We start from the raw sequence: 23456 nt of genomic DNA on the forward strand, positions 1-23456 counted from the left end.
ATCACATTAAGCCTGTGGCAAAGAACCTTGGTGTTTGGTTTGATAGTAATTTAAATTTCGAGCAGCACACCACAAAGCTTGTTCAATCATGTTTTTATCAACTTAGAAATATAGCAAAAATTCGATCTATGTTAACTTTTAAGGACACCGAGACCATTTTACACGCCTTCATCTCATCACGCCTGGATTATTGCAACAACCTTTTCACCTGTTTAACCCAAAAATCTATTGATCGACTCCAGACTGTCCAGAACTCAGCTGCCAGGCTTTTAACCAGAACAAAGAAATACGACCACATTACTCCTATTTTAGCTTCATTACACTGGCTCCCAGTATGTTTTAGAATTTACTTTAAAATTCTATTGATTACTTTTAAAGCTCTTCATGGCCTCTTGTCTTTGTCTTGAACTTTTAGTCCCATACACACCAGCACGTACCTTGAGATCCTCGGGCAGAGGTCTGTTGTCTGTTCCAGAGTCTCGACTGAAAACTAAAGGGGACAGAGCGTTTGCTGTCAGGGCCCCGAGGCTCTGGAACAGCCTGCCCGAGTAAATCAGGTCGGCTGAGTCAGTGAACTCTTTTAAGTCCCTTCTTAAAACATACTTTTATAGGAGAGCCTTTCCCGATTTTTTTTTTTACTTTATTTTTTTGTACTTTACTAATTTTATATTTATCTTAAACATGCATTTCAGTCTTTTCAATGTTTTCATGCTTTTATCTTGTATTGTTTTTGTATTATTGTCTCTTGGGTATTATTGTCTTTACACTTGTTAAAGCACTTTGTAACTTGTTTTTGAAAAGTGCTCTACAAATAAAGATTATTATTATTATTACCACACTTTGATAATACTACATCACAAGTAAAAGTCCTGCATTCAAACCTTAATTAAGTAAAAGTATGCAAGTATTATCAGCTAAGAGTACTCATAGTGCAGTAAAATGTTCCTCATCAGTGTTTATATCTGATGTTTCTTATATTCTTATATCTTAATGTTCCTGCTGCATTAATGTGTATGTTGCATTTTACTGTTGTAGAGGTTTGAGGTTGACTGTCATGACTCTTGCATGTGACACCTGAGTTTGAGACTGAGACAGTGTGTTTTCATTTGTTTTTTCCCTTTGGCTGAGTAAGGCATGCTTGGTTTGTTTTTGTTTGGCCAGTTTTTCTCCCTTTCCCTTTTTGAGTTATGGGCGTGTTTGGCTTCCTGGGTTGGCACTAGCTGCACCTGCTGGTAATTACACACCTGGCCCTGAACAGCCATCCCTACCACTACTTAAGGAGAGGTCAGACATTCATTCCCTGATGGATTGTTAAATTGTGTACCGTAAAGCCCTAACATCAAGCTCTAAGCCTGTTTGTCAAATTACCAGTTTGCCTTTACTAATTTCTGTCTTCCAGTGTCCAGATTGTCCGTTCCACCTGCTCAGCCTGCCTGCCAGTTCCACGCCTCTTGAGTCAATTGAAGATCCGACCCTTCCAGCCACACTCCAGCCAGCCCTCACTTTCCAACTGCTTGGAAGGAAACTCCCTACCACCTCAGCCTGCCTTAATTTGCTCACTCTGCCTTCATCAATAAACTATTTACACTGCTGCATTGTCTCCTGGTCTGCATCTGGGTTCTGGCATAATTTCTGATATTGACCTTACTTTAACTCCTTCACATCCTGTTGAGTAGTTTAATATACAGCAATACATCATGCTCTATAACGTCATGTTTTTGTAGCGTCGCTGCCCTGTGAGAACCACATATCCCTAACAAGTCAGCTTTTCATGAGTTCATGGAAATAGTCCTGTTTTCAGGTTTGTGACGATGCATTTTCCAGCTAATCCAAGGGAGGTTTAAATAGTTTATTTAGTTGGAGGAGGAGGACGACGACTTTCCCAGCCCATAAAGACTTCAAACATTCAACATCAACACAATTTAGAGATACATGGTTTCCACTGGACAAAAAGGGGATGAAAGTTCATAAAATGGAAAGTAACTCAAGCTTTCAGACACAAATTAACTGTAAAAAGTATAAAATTGCATGAAACTGAAATAATTGAGTAAAGTACAAAGTCTAACATTTGGTTCCTGCAAGATTGCAGAAGATTGTGGGAACAAATACACACCAGTAAGGGAAAATCCCCAGTGTACTTCTGTAACCTGTAATTGGCTGACATCGCGCATGTGAAAAAAAAGAATAATCTTGATGGAGTTGCTGCACCTCCACTGAAAATAAAATTCAGACATCCGTCACAGTTAGTATTTAAGGTATGCTTACGGTTTAATAAAAGGAAATGACTTTGATTGCTTGACTGTTTCAGCGGATTTGATGAAGCTCTGATCTAAGATGGTAAGTTTATCTTGGTTTATTTTCTAGGGCCGCAACTGACAAATGGGTTCTTTGTCCATTAATCTGCATATTATTTTCTCAATTAATCGATTAATTGTAGAATGTTATACAATAAAATGCCCACCACAATTTCCAAGAGCACACAGTGACGTCTAAATATATCTTGTTTTATACTATCAACAGTCCAGAACCTAAAATATTAAATTACAAATCCAAACATCAGATCAATCAATAATAAAATTAATTACAGCATCAAAATGTTTAAATAGTAAATATTTCCTTGATATATACTTTCTTTGTAAAATATCGTACTATGGCTCAGCAAGTTCAAAAAGATGCTGCTATTGTCATGTTTTTCTCACTTGAAGTGAGAAGCTTTTTGACCACTGGACCTGTGAAGTTTGTATAATGTGAAGAAAACATGCATACCAATAAATAAATAATTATTTGCTTGAACTACTGTTTTAATTTGTTAATTTACAGATGTTCTGCTGAATCAATTTGGTCCAAAGAGGCTTCAATTTTACAGCATTGTTAGAGAGTGTGTGTCTGTTATTTGGACTAGCCTTTAATATTAATGGGGTGGACAAAATAATAGAAACACCTGTCAGTACAATACATCTTAACTGCGCCACACCTACCAAGTTTAATCAACAAAATCTGAACATTATAAACTTCATGAAGGGAGGATTTATTACAGGACTGTTGTTTTAGACTGCATTCGTTTTAGCTCGTGTACCTAATGAACTGGCAACTGAGTGTGTAATGTTGACTAACACAACAATAAAAAGCCCTGAATGTGAAGTCACATGTGGGGCTAACGTTAGGGTAAAACAAAACAGTTGTAATAAAAGACATAACTATCTGTTAGCTCAGCTCATCTGCAGCTGTAGCAATCATATTATCAATGACAATGAAGGAACTAGTGAGCCAACAGCAGATTTTAACACGAATAATGGCAACTTTATCAGCACCTCTATTATGGAACCAGGTCCCACTTTAGGTTTGGGAATCAGACAACATCACCACTTTTAAGACTAGACTTAAGACTTTCTTGTTTGATAAAGCTTTTAGTTAGGGCAGGATTTAGCAAACTTACAGTTAGTAAATCATTTTATTATTTTTATTTTGTTGATTTTTTATTTTCCTTGTTTGACATGGTTACAGGAGTGAAATGCTAAATCAGTAAACTACCTAATAGTATAAAGTAATTGTCCACCTGGACAAGCTGCAACATTAAATGGTATTTCTATACATCGTATAAGTGTATAAACAGATAATGCTTTATGACACAGTGAAAAACAAATATTTTCAGTCTTTCTGAATTAACAAGCAAATCCATACAAGCGTTTCCTTGATGGGAGCTTTTCACATGCTTCAAATGTCACTGTGCATATTTGCACTCACTGCAATCTTGTTTCCTTTATAATATCCTGGTTCATAATCATGCAACTTTGTTTTACATTCCTGGTTAAGTGTTTATCCAAGATATACTAATAGCCTACAACAATGTAACACAAGTTCACATTCTAAGGGTTAAGCAAATGAAAACCAACTGTTGGTGCGGTTGTGGAAAAGTAAACTGTAATGTTTAACAATTCTTTGTTATTTCTTCTGATTAAAAAATACAGTGTGTGATCATGGCAAAGAGATGGTGTCTCCTGCCCCTCGCTGCCGTCCTCCTACTGTCCTTCATTCCCACAGTGACTGAAGTGGTGGATTCAATGTCAGACTGTGCTGAGTTTCTTCTTGAGCAAACTCCACCACAGGTCCCAGGAATCTTGGAGGGCGGCAACATCCTGAACCAGAACCGATACAAACCCATTTGCCAGACTTTTAAGAACAAGAAAAGGTTTGTGACGCTCTATGACACCAAGAACAAGATTCCAGTGTTTTCTGCTTACAAGTACAGAGGGGAACAACAGACGGGAAGACCGCAAACCCCTTGGAAGATAGAGCCACAGGTATGTTTTTCTTTTGTTCACTTGTGAAAATACTATCACTAATTAACTTCTGTTTTAGAACCTGATGCAGTGTAACTATCAGGTAGGATGAGGGTTTTGTCTCATCTCTTTAGTCTGTCAGCAATCCATTAGTTTTTCCATTTAAAGAGAGAAACAGCAACGCCACCTTTTCCAAAACGGATTGGTTTTATCAAGAAAAACGTCTTTCTATGTTAAAAAGTGAAATTCTTCTTACCCATGATGTTGGTTTAATCTGATGAAGGTGAACAGAGATTGTTATCCCTTGACCTTGGAGAAGTCCACTGAACATAATTATAAACGCAACACTTTTGTTTTCGCCCCCATTCATCATGAGCTGAACTCAAAGATCTAAGACTTTCTCTATGTACACAAAAATCCTATTTATCTCAAATATTGTTCACAAATCTCTCAAAATCTGTTTTAGTGAACACTTTGCCGAGATAATCCATCTACCTCACAGGTGTGGCATATCATGATGCTGATCAGACAGCATGGGTATTGCACAGGTGTGTCTTAGGCTGGCCACAATAAAGAGCCACCAACAGGCAGTAGAGGTGTCCAAAATCCAACAGGCTTCACAGCAGAGGAACAGGCAGAACAAACCAGACACGACTGAATGTGAACACTACAATGACCGCACAGGGAATGAACAGAAACACCAAACATTTATACACAGGGACGGGGCGGGAGCAACACAGGTGACTGGGATCAGGGCTAACGAGGCAGGCAGAGAGACAGCAGGGGGGAACAGAGAGACACTGACAGATGCAAAACACAAGACCATACATTAACTGGAACTCAAAGTATTTAGTGGACAAGCAAGCAGAGTAATTACTGGGGGAACAGACACAAGCAAACAGATCACAAATAAACTAACCCCAACAAGGAACACAGACAGAACTCAGAGCAGACATGGATAAATCAACAACCTACACAAAAATACACAGACCAGGAGTTACACTAAGAAATGAAAACAAAACCAAAATCAAAACACAGAGTAAACAAGACAAGACAACAGGCAAGACAGAACCCCAAAATACAACAGACCAAAAAAATAACAGATAAACTGACCTAAACTCAGAGTGCAAACTAGACATGGCTGACAAGCAGAATGTGTCAGTCTTAGATCTTTGAGTTCAGCTCATGATGAATGGGGGCAAAAACAAGTGTTGCGTTTATAATTTTGTTCAGTGTATATATGCCACCTTTTACTTTATTCCACTGATCAGTAAGATGACCTTTCAGTGTTGTTTTAATCACTGTTTAATTAGGAAATAACATGATGACTGCTTGTAAACTGTCTGGTAGTTTAGTTTATCATACCACTGACTGAGCCTTCCCCCTTTTGCAGCTTGAAGAAAAAAACACAAGCAACATGAGGGACGACGGCTTAAGCCACCAAGCCAGCGACAGTGATTATAAAGGTTGCATTACAAAAGGCTTTAATAGGGGTCATTTATTTCCAAGTAGTCATGCATTTGATAAAAATGAACAACTCTCAACGTTCACCCTGACAAACATCGTTCCACAAGCAGTGACTTTCAACAGTGGCAGCTGGGAAAAAATGGAGAATTGTGTCAAATGTGTTATGCAAAAGTTCTGCAACGACAATAATAATGTCACTGAAGGCTTTGTGGTGACCGGGGCAAAGCCCAGCATTAACAACAAACTCAAGAAAGAAATTAATATACCATCCATTCTCTGGTCAGCATTCTGCTGTTACAGTCACAACATGAAGACATGGCTAGCGAGTGCTCACTGGGGGGAAAACATTGCAGAACCTTATTCAAAATATATGCAGACAAAGACTTTGGAAGAACTCAATCAAAAACTGAGCACAAGGGAAAAAAGATTTGAGGTGTTTCCCAGAACACAGTGTCCTCTCAAAACAACCGTTTCTGAGTTCTACCCAGAACTTAATGCTGAAAAAAACTGCCAGTGCCCTCCCCAAGCTACAACCACATCTGCTACAACTACAAACACCACCACCACTACAAAGAAGAAAGAAAATAATTCAGAAAATAATGGTGGACAAGGTCAAAGTCAGGGAGGAGGAGTTGGTGGTGCACTGGGAGTTGGTGCTGCGCTGGGAGGTGGTGCTGCTGTTGGAGTTGGTGGTGCACTGGGAAGTGGTGTTAAAGCAGGAGTTGGTGGTGCACTGGGAAGTGGTGTTAAAGCAGGAGTTGGTGTTGCAGCCGGAGTTGGTGGTGCATTGGGAGGTGGTGTTGCAGCTGGAATTGGTGGTGCATTGGGAGGTGGTGTCGCAGTGGGAATTGGTGGTGCAGTGGGAATTGGTGGTGCACTGGGAGGTGGTGTTGCAGCAGGAGTAGGTGGAGCACTGCGAGGGGGTGGCCCAGCAGTTCCTGCTCCGTCTAAAACTGCCATCAGCCCATCTTCTCCCAGTAGTACCACTGTACCTGCAACTATAGAAACAACCAACATTACATTAACAACCACTGCACCATCAATCACAACATCTCTACCATCAACAATAACTTATATGACTATTAAACCCCAAACTAACTCAACCATCCAGAAATCAACGAGCTTCATTCCCACAACATCTGAACCCCAAACTAACACAACCAACCAGACTTCAGAGAACATCATTCCCACGTCTGAACCACAAACTAACACAACCATCCAGAAATCAACGAGCTTCATTCCCACAACATCTGAACCACAAACTAACACAACCAACCAGACTTCAGAGAACATCAGTCCCATGTCTGAACCACAAACTAACACAACCAACCAGACTTCGGAGAACATCAGTCCCACGTCTGAACCACAAACTAACACAACCAACCAGACTTCAGAGAACATCAGTCCCATGTCTGAACCACAAACTAACACAACCAACCAGACTTCGGAGAACATCATTCCCACGTCTGAACCCCAAACTAACACAACCAACCAGACTTCGGAGAACATCATTCCCACGTCTGAACCACAAACTAACACAACCAACCAGACTTCAGAGAACATCATTCCCACGTCTGAACCACAAACTAACACAACCAACCAGACTTCAGAGAACATCAGTCCCACGTCTGAACCACAAACTAACACAACCAACCAGACTTCAGAGAATATCATTCCCACGTCTGAACCACAAACTAACACAACCAACTGGAGTTCAGAGATCATCGTTCCCACATCTGAACCACAAACTAACACAACAGCTCAGCACTTCAACGTCTCCACTCATAGCCTTCTGTCTTCTTCAGCACCTTCTTTAACCTCTTGCTTATTATGTTCATGTATATTTTTTATTTTGCTGATACCTGTTTAACAGCCAGGCAAGTACAACCATATTGGACGATGCCAGTGTTCAGTATAAGAAGTGCTAGATGTGTTTCCCATCTCTTACCAGTCGTCACAAGTGACCCTTAATGAAAATATGAACTTGATGACAATGTTTAACCTTAACCAAGTAGTCTAAGTTGCTTACAATAGCTTAATTCTGTGGCTGCCGCATGTTGAAATGTGATAACATTTACCTTAAATTCTTGACCTTTACAAAGCCTTTTGAATGGAAGTAAAGTTTTGAAGAATTGTCATCCTTATTTTATATACTGACTGAATTTAGATTTTTTCTACAATTGCTTTTCAGCTCAAATATTAAAAAATCAACCAAATCCTTAAATGTAATTTTTTTAAATTGTCATTGTTGTGTAAAATCTGTGAACTTTAAAGTCAGTGGGAAAAAAAAATATGGATTCAATCCAAATCTGAATTGTTGTTTGATGACTAGCTTTTTATTTGAGCAGTTTAATTTCCCATATTCACGGGTTGTAATTCAGAGAAGAAGGGGGAAAATGTACTCAAATTTCTTTCTTTTTTGTACAATATGAATCTCTAATAAAGGAAGCAATATGTGTGTGTGTGTGTGTGTTTGTATTTCGAGTCAGTAACCGTTCATCCAAGTGACTTCAAACGTGGCGGGTATCCGTGCTTCCTGGTGTTTGGTCCACTTAATTTCATTTCCCCAGCATCTCCAGGCAGAGGAAATCCCTGCGCTCATCCAAGGTCACGTTGCCTGACGGCGTTTTGTCAAGCACGCCACACACTCATTTGAATGTCTTTGACTTTTAGTAAAAGTTCTCAATTCAACTCGAAATAAAGCATTGCTGCAAAAAAAACATTGTCACGCTTTTATTTTGTAGGCACAGTAATTTAAGAGGAAGTAATTATGTGAGTAACTATTTGCTTTCATGACTGGGATCCATTTTCAGCACCAGCTGCTATCAAAGTATTTATTTATTTTATTTAAAAAAGTAAGTATTTATTTAGTGGTGACCACTGCGTAGGTGAAACTGATGTTAACTTTGCACATTTTACTACGTAGTTTTCCGATTTGAACAACATGAGAGAGAAAATAGAGATGAAATTCCATCAAACTAATTTTGACAGATACTTCCGGTCCCGCCCAAACCGTAAATATGTGTGTATGTAACTGATAAGAGGGGTGCGTACATCCTTCCGTTGTGTGTTTTTGACTGATAATTGGAGGAGGTTTTTCATTGATTTAAAGACTTTAAGTAATAAAACATGAACTTGAATAAATTAACTAGTAGGTGTTTATGCCAATAAATTTATCATTAAAAAAACGTATAGCAGTGAGTTATAAGTAAAGGAGGAATCTCCGGGGCCAGCAAAGGATCAGTAGGAGGTTTCTTCATTGATTTGGAATCAAGTCAGTCTTTATTATTAAAGAACTAAAGAATAAATTGAATTAATTACAGTACAACAGAAAAATAGTATAACAGTGAGTTAAAATGAAACAGCTTTTTAAATTACCTTCAACAGCATGCAGCAAAATAAGAGAGAGTTCCAAAATTAAACCTTGTAAAATCAGGGTGCAGGGTGAATTGAGGAATGTGCTCCAACCCCCGCACCTCTTTCCATCCCTCCCTCCCCCTGTTTTCTCAGTGAGCCGTGTTGTGTGTTTTAACTGTCATTAGCATCTTCAGGTAATCTTGTAGAGCAGTTATGGAATAGAGTTATCTATAACCCCAGACTCCGGGTGTTAAAAACGGTCTGGTTTTATCAGACAGAGTTCGTTTTCGAAACAGGAACCTATTTTTATCAGCCGGAGACAAGAGTTTGGAACTACAGACTATATAATAATCTGGTTGTACCAGAAGTAACGGCCCCCAACCCCTCACCAGTTATCTCCGACATGCTGCAGGATGGGCAGAGTTAGCTGTGAGCCAATGATAAGAGACTAGGAGGGGTTACCATTGACCAATGATAGGAGTCCGTGAAAACAAAAGGAGTCCATTTAGTCATTCAGAAACATAAAACAAAATTATTCCAAAACAACCTCAACATCAGCAAGAGAGCAGCCAAATTCGAAGATGATCAGCCAGACACCTGTAAAGAGTTATCAAAACTCAACCCCGGGAGGAGCTCCCAAGAAACGAGTGTTGTATTTGAGCCGAATCCAGACGCCGACCCCCGATACACTTCATGAGGAATGGAATTTAGATTCAGGACGTGTCTGGGGGTATGCGTTCAACTATGATGTAAACGAACTTTGTTTTTACCAGTTGGAGAAAGGTGAAACATTTGGTCCCCTCACAGCGAAAGCAACGCTCACATCAACGGACTGGGCTGTGTTGAGTCTGTTGGTTTTAAACAATCTCAAAGCCGCGATGTCCGAGGAACCTGCTACAAAAGACAAGCAGACTCAAACAACTGTGAGAATCAAGCGGGAAGTTCCACCCGTGTTTGTTCCTAAAAAAAAATTGTATCCTGTAGTGTTTGGGAGACAAAAAGCTCGGCTTCCGTCAGATGGTTCTACCGTGCAAGCCATCAGAAGAGCGAAAGAGATGAAGCTTTGGATCAATTTGTTTTGCAGTATTTCAATACTGAATGTGGCGTGTTTCAGACTTCATTAAGGATACCTGTTGAGGTTTGGATGGAAATAATGGTTGAAAAAGCAGAAAAGCTAAAAGTATTGTGGTGGCAGCCCGGCTGATGGTGAGTGTCCTGTTGTTTTCTCCTTTTTATCAGTTTTTCTGCCTTTTCCCTTGGTTTTCTGTTCCCTGCCTGCCTCCCTGTGTTTTCTCCACTGTGTGCTCTCTCTCCCTCTGCTCCTGAGCCCAGCCAACTACCTGCACCACATCAGCCACCTCGTCAGCCTGCCACACCTGCCAGTAATCACCTCATCCCTGCCTGTATTTCAACCCCGGTTCTCCACACCACTCTTGCTTGATCGTCGTTGCTCCATACCCAGTGCCACCTCCACGTTCAGGCTCTCGTGTTTCTTGTTTTCTCACATTTTCCTTGTGCTTTGTCTCTGTGATCTCTAACTCTGTCTCACTGTCTGTTTCCCTCCCAGGTACACTCACCCTCGTCCTCCGTTCAGTCGGCTGGGCTCATCCACCGGTCCTCTCCTCCTCGGACTTCCCCCACGGCGTCCTCCCTGTTCTCCCTCGCTTCCTCGGCCCCAGTGTTCCCCGGCCGCCTGGTCCCCAGTCTCCTTGGTTCCCCGTGCCTGTGTCTCCCCGGCATCCACCTCTCCCTCCACTCCAGTCCCTCTACCCCTTTTTCCTCTCAATAAACCTCCTTCCCTCAGAGTGCTGCGTTTGGGTCCTCTCTGTCCCCACACCACACAACCCCATAACAGAAAGATCAAGCTACCAATGGAACCAGCAGTCTTAAGAGCGGAGAGGGACATGTTCCTGGATGTCTTGGCCGAGCTGTGGTCTACGTGGCAGTTGGCATCTGACCACGAATCCCGCCAAGCTGCCCTCATACAGGCTCACTGGGAGATAGCCGGAAGGCCATGGCTGCGACGTCGGCTGCCTAAGTGGGCAAGACATTTTGTAAACTCCAGCCCTCTGCCGTTCCAGCCTGTTCCCCAGCCTCCAGCCTATCCCTCCTGATCCCCAACCTGGTCCAGCCCTGTCGGTGGTCCGGCCAACCCCTGCTCCTCGTGTTTTCTTGGTGGATTGATTGACACCAGCCCCGTCGGTGGTCCGGCCAACCCCTGCTCCTCGCACCAATGCCCTCAGCCCAGCAGCCTCGTCCCTGACTCCCCCCGCTGCTGTCTCGCTGCCGGCCCCTAGCCCGACTCCCCGGCCTCTGGAGAGGTCGTCTCGCCCCTTAGCTCTGTCCTCGGGCTGTCCGCCGGACCTCCCTGGCTCCCCTGCTCTGTCCTCGGGCCGCCCCCCTGAACTCCCTGGCTCTCCACCCAGACCCTCAGGTCCCTCTGCTCCGCCCTGGGGACCCCCTGGTCTCCGTCCCTCAGAGTACTGCGTTTGGGTCCTCTTTGTCCCCACGCCAAACCACCCTCGTAACAGGAATGTTTCCTTTTAAAAGATTCAAAGAGAGTTCACACAAAGACTGAAGAAAGTCCAATGAGCAATTGTTGAGAATATCTTTACGCTTTTGAGGTGTGGCGTGACATAAAGCCCCCAGTAAATGGGCATTCCTTTTTAAACGTGCTGACATGTTAGATCAGGACTTTGATTTGGGAAGATGGACAACGGGCCACTGGTGGGGTAGTACTCCTGATCTTAGTCTGTAAGGTTCTGGGTAACTAGGTGTGAGGTCCAAGATTAAATACCCGTGAGGATCTTTGGCAGCATCTTCAAAACTTTGTAAGAAAAAGGCTTTTCGTCCGGGAAATATTTGTTGAGCTAATATACTCCTCTGTAATCTATCTCGGGGTTTTTTAAACACCAAATAGTTACTATTTAAGCTAATTGTCCTACTGTGCTTTCCACGGTGAAATACATTTTGAGTCAACACACATTTTTTTGCGATGCCTGTACTGTGTGAAAATTTTCACAACTTCAGGGTGATCAGAGGCCTGGAAAATGACATCATCCAAAATTATAAGATGATTTTGATCAGGTGGGAATAGAATTTCATCATCAAAAGAATCAGGCAATCCCTCGACAAACTTGATCTTTTTATTCTTTTTTGCAGTTCAGTGTACATCGGTTGATAAGTAAAAATCCAAACAATATTACTAGGCATGTTGTCCATGACATGATTACAGGATTCCAACACAGACTTTACAAAATAAGTTTTACCCGACCCGCTTGGCCCCACGATTTGACAGGAGAAAGGTGTTCTTAGTCTAGGGTCAGACTCAATTTCATTGGATGAAAACATTTAATTGTTTTTAATAGCCAAAAGGCAGGGTTTGACCTTGGCACAGTAACCGTCTCTTGTCATACACCACTCTAAATTTATTCTTGAATGATGTGTTTCTAAGGAAAAAAAACCCTTTTTATCTTGTACAATATTGTGCTGAGGTGTTTCAATGACACCCACATAATTCTCCACCAACTGTTTGACACTGTTAAAGTTAACTTGTTCACAACAATCATGCATTGAGTGATACCCTTTACACGAAGTACTACTTTGTTGTTTTGAGTTTGGTAAGCATAACTTTTAGAACCCGCGGCCGCGAATGCTTTTATGCTATCACCGTCTAACTCATCAGTCAAATCTCCCATGTAATTACCCAGGTCAAGCCGTCATAATACGGTCTGTATCATAATACAAGACCCTCTCCTGCAGCTGCTCTAAATAACTGTACAACTTTAGACGCCCATAAGCTGTGGTGAAAGCAGCTATGAAGACGTTGTCTACCTTGTTTGGAGGGCCAATACAATTCTCGTTGGTATTTCATTTTCTAAGGGTTCCAGATCAACGAGAGCTTGATTTATAACGTGTAACGGATCTAAGAACTGACTGGAGGAGGTCTTGTTTTCAATATTATTTTCAGTTATACCATTTTGAAAGTTTGACTCATTCTGAAAATGTTGATCTACCTCGTCTGATAAACTCAGCCTAAGCCCTAACGGTTTGTTTTCATCCATTATCATAAAAAATCAAAACACACTTAAACCTTAAAAAATATCAACGTCATAAATTAAAATGAATAACAAAAAAAAAAAACAATTACCCAATGAAACAAATAAAAAATAATTTGAAACAATTTCAGATCAAACACCTTACTAATTATGATCACTATAGACAGCCAGCATTTTAACCATTAGTCGGCAAGCATTACTAATTAAAACTAGTTGATCATGGGCAGTCCGACAGCAATTCTGACAGCCTCTCATGATTGGTCTGGTTCTGTTTGCTGGAGGGAGACAAAAACAAAGACACTTTAACCTCTTGTGTATTTTAATACTGAAAGTCAGGCTTCAACCCTAAAAATCACCACATTAATACTTTATAGCAAACAAGCAAACTAGTTTTTTAAAATTATTTGCATAGCACCATTACCGTTTTTTAAAACTCTTACATTATCTTGTAACTAAATACCCTGAATGTCAGACATCAGTACCAAAACACTGTAGAATTGCAAAAAAAACCAAACCAACCAAAAACACCACAGTAATAGCCTACTTTATGAAAAAGAAGCAAAATGGCTTTTAAAGTCAGCTTAAATAACTCATAAGACTACTTCCTGCATAGAACATTTGACATGGTGTTGTATTTGAGAAATTAGTGTGGATTACTTTTAACTCATTAATTGCATAGCCTAATAATCAGCAACATGGTATCACGGGAATCTGTGTATATAAACTAAACTATTTTATTACGACTGCATATTTGCTAGGTTAATGGTTTTAGAGCGGCGTCTGTTGGCTGGTTAATGATATTACATGAGCTAAATAAAATGCGCTGTCTCCGAGCGTTATAATAAACAATTAGACTTACAGCGTGTGGTTGGCCTGCTGCTCCTGCTACTGCTCCTGCTACTGCTGAGCCCTCTACGGTGTTCCCTTTCCCGAGGTCCGTTGTTCGGTATAGGCTCAGTCTGATTCCTCGGCGTACACGGTTCTGCTGGGTCCGGATGAATGATGATTTCCTCCGCTGTCAGTCCCCGCGCCTCTACCGGTGATCCGTTACGTGACCTCCCATCTGCGGCCTGACTGGAGCGCTCTACATCATCGACGGGTGATTCCGGGGACACATCCGGCTCATCGTGTTCCGGGGACCCCGGTGTTATGTACGCTTGCGGTACTGAAACCGAGGGCTGATCCGATTCCGGAACCGGAGCGCTCTCCTCATAAAAGGTAGGGGAGAGACCCTGCATAAAGTGCTGTTCACAGTCGCGCGCACCAGCTGCGGGTGTAATGAAAGAAAAGAGTACTGTTATCATATCTGCGTAAAAGTTTGTAAATAAATAAAACCTACACACTGATTAAAAGTTAAGGTAACCTTACTTACCGACTTCTCCTGTGAGCTCTACCACCTCATCTGACGGAATGTTATTCTCCCTTGCAGCGCCTAATTGTTCCTCTGAGTAGAAATCTGTAAAAACAATATACAAAACATTTCTATTTCACAGTACTACATAGTAGGCCCTCTTACCTTCAGGGTGATATGTGGTTGAATGAAGCTCATTGCCGTTTAAGTCAAAAACTGTTAATTGAAAACAAGCTGGAATGAAAGTTAAGTTACGGAGGAAAGGCTGAATGCGTACCGTGTTCTCTTTGAAGGGCCATCACTCTGGTTTGAGGTCAGTAGTGTGAAGACCTCTGGATTTCTGGTAGGGTACTTATAGAAGTAAGAAAAAAAACAAACAAAAAAAACACCCCTGAGTGCTGCGCTGCATGTGGGAGATAACTGGTGAGGGGTTGGGGGCCGTTACTTCTGGTCTCCGGCTGATAAAAATAGGTTCCTGTTTCGAAAACGAACTCTGTCTGATAAAACCAGACCGTTTTTAACACCCGGAGTCTGGGGTTATAGATAACCATAGTTATAATAACTGGTCTACAAGATTACCTGAAGATGCTAATGACAGTTAAAACACACAACACGGCTCACTGAGAAAACAGGGGGAGGGAGGGATGGAAAGAGGTGCGGGGTTGGAGCACATTCCTCAGTTCACCCTGCACAGCCTATGCTACACCAGAAAGAGAGAGGACAGAGAAGAAGAGACACAGACTCACAAGTTTAAGACTAGACAGCTTTTCACAAGAGTGATAATGATGGCAAGTTTGTAAGACAAAGCACTAGCAAAGATTTTACAAGGTTTAATTTTGGAACTTTCTCTTATTTTGCTGCATGCTGTTGAAGGTAATTTAAAAAGCTGTTTCATTTTAACTCACTGTTATACTATTTTACTGTTGTACTGTAATTAATTCAATTTATTCTTTAGTTCTTTAATGATGGTAAGTTTGTCACACAAAGCTTTAGCAAAGATTTTACAAAGTTAAATTTTGGAACTCACTCTTATTTTGCTGCATGCTGTTGAAGGTAATTTAATATGCTGTGTAATTTTTACTCACTGTTATACCATTTTACTGCTTTACTGTAATTATTTCAATTTATTCTTTACTTGTTTAATAATAAAGACTGACTTGATTCCAAATCAATGAAAAACCTCCTCCAATTATCAGTCAAAAACACACAACGGAAGGATGTACGCACCCCTCTTATCAGTTACATACACATATCCGGTTTGGGGGCGGTACCGGAAGTAGCTGTCAAAATTAGTTTGATGGAATGTAAACGTTTTGCTATTTTGTCAGGGCTGCTGCAAGGCGGCTCAGACAAGTTGATAATGGCATCAACCTGCCCATCAGGCTTCACTCATCCCAAACACACTAAACTAAAGAGACCTAAAGACAATAAAACCTGCTTTATCCCAAAAACCAAAAGATTGTCTTACATTATTTTTCCAGGAAGAAATTGCTGGACGGACATTGAGCTCATGAGTTCATGAGCATGAACAGGAAAACTTTATTGATTTGCAGTTTTCCTCTACTTTAAGTTCAGATCCGTGAGAAGCTCGTTGACGTCAGCGTAGCCGACTTTGTTGGATAAGATCTTGGCGCGAACCTTTGGCTTGATAAGGTGAGGAGGAACACCCATCTGCAAAGCCTTCTTCACCACCACGCTGTTCATCATTAGTGCCTCCTCCAGCTGGTTTGTTTCCATGGGAACCTCCTGGTTTTCCATGGAGCAGGACCTGTCATATTGTGCAAACAGGTCTGAGACCAGCTCCTTCAGCTCAGTATAATTAGCGCCATGGGTTTGAACTCTGCGCTGGACGTTCCTGATGACCAGGTGGTGAGGGAGGTTCATCCTCAGCGCCTCACGGACAATAACTGAGTTTTCTGGACAGTTCCCGGGCAGGATGTTACAGCACCTAGAGAAAATGGTGGTGATAATAGTGATGATGCCGACGGTACTGCTTTAAAGCAACTTTCACGGACAGGACACTAAATACAAGCAAACCACAATATTAAGAAAGTTAACTGGATGTTCTTCTACAAAAGGAACGTCTGCAATTGTGCATCAATTCTCTGAGTGTCTAAAAATTTGAGCAACTTCATACCAAAATACAATTGGGTTTCATTTCTAGATTCTTTTAAACTATTTTTGGCAGGTTTTTAAAAGACAGAATAAGGATACAATGAAATAAAAATTCTAACTCTCGACCAGGTATAGTAGCACCTGCCAAAGTATATTTGGCAACCCACTTTAGCATTTTGCAGAGAAACACAGAGAGAGATGTTATTCATCCAACAGTTGGGGGGGGGGCAAAAAACATAAAATTTCTAAAGCGAAATATTTGAAGGGGACACAAATAATCCAGCCAAATTGTACTTGTATATGTGTACACAGAAGGAAATCTTACTAATAACATTATTCTAACATGGAGACTGTGATGTTACCAAATTGCCATGACTTTTTGTACTTACTCTTATCTCTGTCTTTTTATCTGGCCAACAACATAAAGCAAAAGTTGTTTAAATATGACATAGGTTCATAAGTTTACCATCTGTCATATTATCCTAATTATCTGGCATCCTCCACATAGTATTTTAGGTTCCTCTGTGACAGAGGACGTCTCTTACTTAGATATTCAACTGCAGCAAGCCACCTAATCTGCAACTTAACATCATACTCATCGTACTGAGTAGAACCCAACACAGTGGTAGATCTTTAGCCCAAGATCAATTCACACAGGCTTATCCCCCTGATAGTTGTACTGAGAGATGCACCAGTTCCTGGCTGATTCAAATTACAGATTATTTAAAGGTCTGACCTTTCCGGATATTTCTTTCTAACAACTATAATTGACAGCATACACAAACATTTTTGTAACTTTTCATTATTGGAAAATCCTCTTTTTATTAGGCAGCACCAGCATAAACGTTGGCTATTCTCACTGGAGTCCATTCAATTTACGATCATAATGAAACAATGATTATTACATTCACATTTTCACTGGAGGGAGCTGTTTTGTAGCTACAAATAAAATCCAACTAAAAACATTAGGCCATTTTAAATCATATTTTCATTGAAAACATTTGAAAGAATACATTACCCTATTTCTAATCTCACTATTTTAATTCTACTTTATTCTCCACCTTATTTAGTTTAGTTTACTCAAACTACCTGCTCACCTTGCTTTTCACTTTAGACACACACCTACACACGTCTCTCTCTCTGCTCTGACTTTATTTGTCAGCAGTTTTATAAAACTTGTGTTTCGTACTTTTCACCCGCCATTCCGCTTTTACAGCAGTAGATGGTGGTGCGTTCCATTTGACAAGGGAAGTCGGAATTTCCGAGTTCAAAGTTCAAAATTTTTAAGGGAACGCCGCCTTAAATCGGATTTCCAATTTCTTAACTGGAACACCGTCAACTCGGGTGTCATTCCAGCTCCAACCTCCGACTTCCGAGGTAAATGGAACGCAGCATGAGTTTCCTGTGGAGGAGGCTTGTTGTTAATAACCAATAAAGACCACCGTGGTATGAATGACATCAGCACCAACAGCTGTGTTCACTGTTGCTTTACCTCATCTGTGCTTTAAAATATCCACTGTGTCTTCTAACTTGATATAAGATGTGTCTCTTTCTAAATATTGAGCGTATTGAGTACTTATGACATGTTTTAGATTGTATGTGTGTGTGCCATGAGTCTGTGCCGCTGTGTGCATGACGTGAAACACCATGCAGCGCAGTGTGTGTGTGTAATGTTCAATGTGACCTGCAGAAAATTGGACACATGATCGGTGCATTTCTAGCTGTAGTGGGTGACTTACTTTTACATTTATTCATTTAGCTGACGCGTTTATCCTGATTTATCTGATCAACCCAAAGCAACTTACAATTGCCATACATGTCAGAGGTCGCACGCCTCTGGAGCAACTAGGGGTAAAGTGTCTTGCTCAGTCATGGATCACAGTGGAGGATTGAACCCAAAGGCATAGTCTTATCCACTGCACCATCACCACCCACTTACAATCCAACAAGATATTAGAAAAGCTACCAACCAAACTACGTAATGTTATGACAACATTGGCTATCGGACTCATGGAAACATAGATTGGTTATCATATTTTTTTGTCATGATTAATTTATTAATGACTCAGCATCATCTGTAATAAAGAGAAAATAATCAGTTCATCTGATTTTCTAATAAATTAATAAAACAGCCCAACACCCTAAATAACATTTCAGGAGTTCCACAACTACTAAAGCGGTTCAAACTTTCTGTCCCTCCGGAGAGTTGTGCGTGTCGGTGATGTAATGGGCAAAGCAGGCAGTGGACCAAACCACTATGAGGCAAGGGAGGGGGAACTCTTCTAAACTTAAAACCCACTTTTATTGCCCCATTTGTGTTTGTATTGTTTTACTAATTACACAATTTTAAATATATTATTTAATATTTTTTTAGGTTGAGACAACTCTCAGATGAGGGAGGGGTCCTGACCCCCCCGAACCCCCCCCGTGATTTCCGCCTATGCTACAGCACCCACCAGCCGCCGCCGCCAGAGTTGCACTGTCTTAATGAGAGAGACAGTCCGGGGAGCGGGTGTGTCACGGTTCTGTCTCTCAGATCCGCGAAACGAGACCGTGGACTTTTGTGTCGCGATTTTGGTCTTGGTTTCAGAACCGTTAAAGCCTTAGTATATTACTATTACTATTAGTACTATTGAGACTGTTCTGTAAATACCATATAAATACCCATACCAATTTCAGGTTTAAATAACACTTCCGGTTTGTCCAGAGTACAGATCCAGATTACTTAATAAAAAAAAGAGAGAGAGATACAGATACAGATAGCGGTGTACTCGCTCATACCTATAATAGAAACAATGCAGGCTGAACTAAGTCATTTAGACTTAGAATCTGCAACTCTGTGCAATTAGTTGCAAATGACTCCTGGATCGCATGTGTTGCCTAATCAGTCAGGTACAAACAAAGAATTTCTTCTTATGCACTCTGGATATAGTCTGTGCCACGAGAATAATAATACACTTTTAATTGTAATCAATTAGTTGTTGAGACAATTAGCTTTAGCTCTCTGTTTCTGCTGGTTGTTGGAGATTTTAGACATTGTTCGAGGAGTTTCTCACCGCTGTGAGGTGCCCAAAGGATGGGAGTGTTGTCCAAAAGAGGTAGACAAGTGTTGGTTGGAATCCTAAAGGAGACAAGCACAGACATGGAAAAGCAGAGTTATCATGTTAATAACTGGCCTTAATAAGTGAGTCTTAGAAAACTCAGACAATCTGGGAGTCAGTGGGAGACTCATGTTTTCTTTTCTTTCTTTGGTTTCAGTAACTGACAGAGATGGCATCAAATATACAATTCTCCTTTAGTGGTGAATGACTATGATCTGTGAATGTGCATGCGTCTTCTCACCATTAAAGTGATGCACCTCAGTGTCTGCTCCAGCTGGCCTGACGTCCTAGACGTCTCCTTGGTATTACCGCATCCGTTTCCTTGTGATGCCATTGAGCTGAAGAGCAACTATATGGACATAGGACAATGCTTTTTAAAATGGCATCAGAGAAGGTACTGATTCAACTTAATGATCTCAAGCAGGTAACTAAACAAATATAATAACATCACAATTAAGCATTAATTAAGTTTAGGCTGATAAATGTGGGTTTTTTTCCTGTACAGCATATTTTGGCATGTCAGTCTCTTTCCACACAAACGTATTCCTAGCTTACTCATGAAAAAAATCACCTAATCTCAAACTGAAACTTGTTGTGGTATGAAATTACTACTGTCACCACAACCTTTATCTGCTGAACCTTACCAGCACATTGTAAAGACAGAGTCAACAGCTTTTTACATCTGTAATAATTTCTCTCCTTTTAATTTAATAACTTTTTGAAATGCAACATAATTGTACTATGTGTAAAAGATACAGTCGAGGTGTTATCTGCCTTATACAGTAGCAAAGTGACGTGTGGTTGTTTTTTTAAAGAGTAGTACAGAGAGAAAAGATAGATAGATTGTTTTATTTGCCACACGACAGTTGGTGGGATTTGTTTTCGGCTCTACATCAAGTGCATACATTACAAACAACAAATAGACAATACACTTAACAACTCTTCACAAGGGCAAGAGTTTCCTTTATTCCAGACTAAGATATTAAGAGAAACTATTTCAGACTGAGAAGGCAGATTTCTTCACTGAATGTAAACCTTTTAAAAAAATATATATGCTAAGTAAGTTAGCACAATATTTCATTGAGTGGTTATAACTAACACATTAATGCCAGTCTAAGGGCAAGTTTGTTATACATTTGTAGTTGCTTCTCTTTTCCTTTTGTTCCAATTTAATTAGCTTTCGATATTGAAAATTATTTAGAAAATTTGGCACAAAATATGTGGTTCCACGTCTTTCTATCAATTTAAAACTGCTGTACTTACTTTCAATTAGTATAATAATCAAAAAACAGCACCTTTTTGTCCTTTATAATACCGGTCAAAGTCTATAAACTTCTCAGTATTGGCACACATAGTCAGACCAACGTTTCTTACCTGTGTTCAGCAGCTCTGATGGTGAAATGAGTCAATTGAACCTCACAGGCAAACCTTTGTCTCAAACAGACAGGAGTTTCGTGTGTGATTTGAAAGTTTGCAAAGCTTTGTCACACACATATTCCTCAACCCTGTACTGTTTTGGTCGAAGAGGCAGTAGAAGAACAGTCTTGTTTGCTTTATAAACAACACACACATACTGCAAACCACAAGGACAGACTGATTCTGTTCTGATTATGACATCGTCAACCAATCATTGCATTCTGTCGCCAAAGCAACATAGATCATATTTTTGAATATTGGAGGATTGTGCATGTGTGAGTTTGAACCTTTGACTGTCTGAACTCTTAGAGCAACATCACATTGAAAGTTTGATGGGGTTTAATTTCCAGATCCTTTAAAGTACATGTTTAAAAGACCATTGGTGGAAGAAATACCCAGATCCTTTACCTGAAGTTCCTGGGAATCAGCATCACGGAGGACCTGACGTGGTCGTCTCACATCTCCACGCTGGGGAAGAAAGTTCAGAAACGACTGTATTTCTTGAGGAAGCTTAAGAAGACCAAATTCTCACGCAAAGTTGTTGTCAGCTTTTACAGAGGAGCAGTAGAAAACATCCTGCCTGGAAACATCACAAACTATAATGTAATACTGGGGCGGTTATGGTCTTGTTTGAAAGTGTTTTTGAACCATACTGTCAACCGCATCTCAGTAGGCCTACATTTTTGTACATCCTGGATCTTAAAAATAGTACTCAGCACTGTGTAGCATCCTCCCGCATCTACATCTGGTGTTGTCATCCCGATGTCGGGTCCTGCAGCATCTACATCCAGCCCACCTACGTCATTACATACTAAATGTTCTACATCTGTCCCTCCCATATTTTAATTTACCCATGTCTTACATCACAACATATAATCCTGACACATGGCCCACTTACCACAATATCTGGCCCTCCTTTATCTTAAAAAACCACATCTCTCACTAAAGGTGTTTCTTTGGGTTTCTACTTTGATGAAAAACATGGACACTCTGTGGTTACAACTTTCGAAATTGATCAGCAGCTAACATACTGTGTGTGTGTGTGTGTGTGTGTGTGTGTGTGTGTGTGTGTGTGTGTGTGTGTGTGTGTGTGTGTGTGTGTGTGTGTGTATTAGAGCCTGACCAATAAATTGTCATGCTGATATTATTGGCCAATATGAGCAAATTACAGATATATCAGCAGCGATAAATGACAATTAGAAATAAGCAGAAGACAGCTCTTTCACCCTTGAGAGTTGTCATTGCATAGCTTGTCCACCAGAGGGCACTCTGCAGCTCCCTTTTTGGAAACTCAGGTGTAATTTTGTTCCCAGTACTATTTATAAAATTAAGAAAGTAGTCCTGAAGAGGATTCAAAACTACACATAACATATGTTGGAGATAATCTTTGTATGTGTTTCTGAAAAGAAGGGGAAAATAAAAGAATAATAACAGAATAATAAAAAATCCTCAAATCTCACTAGAAGTATCAGTCTTAAAAATCCCATATCAGGCTGAAATACATAAATACATACATATATACACAGTACACACACAGAGACATAAACTTTCTATATACATAACAAACTAATCAAGATGACTTATTGCTTTAAAAAATAAATCAATAGAGGTTTAACCTATTTTAAATGTTTTTAAGCTTCAGGATGAGTTGTTTTAGTGTTTGTTTTTTTACTGTACAACACTTTTTGTAATCATTTGTGCAGTTTCATTTGTTACGATGATAGGACACTGGATAAGACAAAGTGTCCTTTGTATGCATCTCACAGGAAGAAATTTACATAACTTGTAGAATCCATATATGCTTCATTGATCTACTTTGAATAAACAGTAGATTTCAAGTCATGTCCCACAGTCCCTGAAGGGCTTATTTACATCGGTGTCAGAGCATCATCTAGTGACCAGTATTAAACGTCATAAATGGTAAGTCACACCATGGGATCTCACAAACTGTAATCAGTTAATTATGATCAATGAGCCTGATCACTGTTCTGAAATAAAGCTCTGTCTGTCTGATCATGATCCATGATATCTGCCCTCCACATGGACAGTCTATTTAAGCGTTAAAATAAGTAAAATGTGGCAGCTGTTGTTCTAGGCTACACAGGTCGATTGTTTCAGTCCCTATTTTGGTTGATAAAGTGTTTGAAAGCCATGAGAATCAGAATCAGAAATTCTAACAGCAAATATTTTGGGCCTCTGCCGAGTGTCCAGGTACCAGGGTCATCACTTCCACAATCCTCCACTGGTTTCACATCATAACTGCACACAAGAAGAAGGAGCACATGCACATTTTATGTTATGACGATTTTGA

General features: G+C 40.4%; 2 protein-coding genes across 2 annotated transcripts; one reads left to right on the plus strand and one right to left on the minus strand.

Annotated features, from left to right (window-relative positions):
- The first annotated feature begins 3353 nt into the window (after positions 1–3353).
- On the plus strand, positions 3354–8205 carry LOC123980336. The gene is made up of 3 exons (XM_046064668.1): positions 3354–3437; positions 3969–4301; positions 5674–8205. Exons 2-3 carry the CDS (start codon positions 3978–3980, stop codon positions 7615–7617), a joined length of 2268 nt encoding a protein of 755 aa, XP_045920624.1. The 5' UTR covers positions 3354–3437; positions 3969–3977; the 3' UTR covers positions 7618–8205.
- Positions 8206–12232: 4027 nt separating this feature from the next.
- LOC123980367 lies at positions 12233–14845 on the minus strand. The gene is made up of 4 exons (XM_046064725.1): positions 14791–14845; positions 14535–14618; positions 14022–14429; positions 12233–13437 (listed from the first exon to the last, which is right to left on the minus strand). The coding sequence occupies exons 1-4, from the start codon at positions 14810–14812 to the stop codon at positions 13307–13309; spliced, it is 645 nt and encodes a 214-aa protein (XP_045920681.1). The 5' UTR covers positions 14813–14845; the 3' UTR covers positions 12233–13306.
- Positions 14846–23456: the final 8611 nt, after the last annotated feature.

The sequence above is a fragment of the Micropterus dolomieu genome, linkage group LG12 (assembly GCF_021292245.1).
Source record: "Micropterus dolomieu isolate WLL.071019.BEF.003 ecotype Adirondacks linkage group LG12, ASM2129224v1, whole genome shotgun sequence".
Lineage (NCBI taxonomy): Eukaryota > Metazoa > Chordata > Actinopteri > Centrarchiformes > Centrarchidae > Micropterus > Micropterus dolomieu.

Bases quoted from the DNA above. Each gene is read 5' to 3' on its own strand.
- LOC123980336 (XM_046064668.1), top strand. From the start codon at position 3,978: ATGGCAAAGAGATGGTGTCTCCTGCCCCTCGCTGCCGTCCTCCTACTG. The intron at 4,302-5,673 runs GTATGTTTTTCT...CCCCTTTTGCAG, and splicing joins CTTGGAAGATAGAGCCACAG to CTTGAAGAAAAAAACACAAG.
- LOC123980367 (XM_046064725.1), bottom strand. From the start codon at position 14,812: ATGGCCCTTCAAAGAGAACACG. The intron at 14,619-14,790 runs GTACGCATTCAG...TTGTTTTTACAG, and splicing joins GGCCCTTCAAAGAGAACACG to ATTTCTACTCAGAGGAACAA. The intron at 13,438-14,021 runs GTAAGTCTAATT...GTCTCCCTCCAG, and splicing joins CAGCAGGCCAACCACACGCT to CAAACAGAACCAGACCAATC.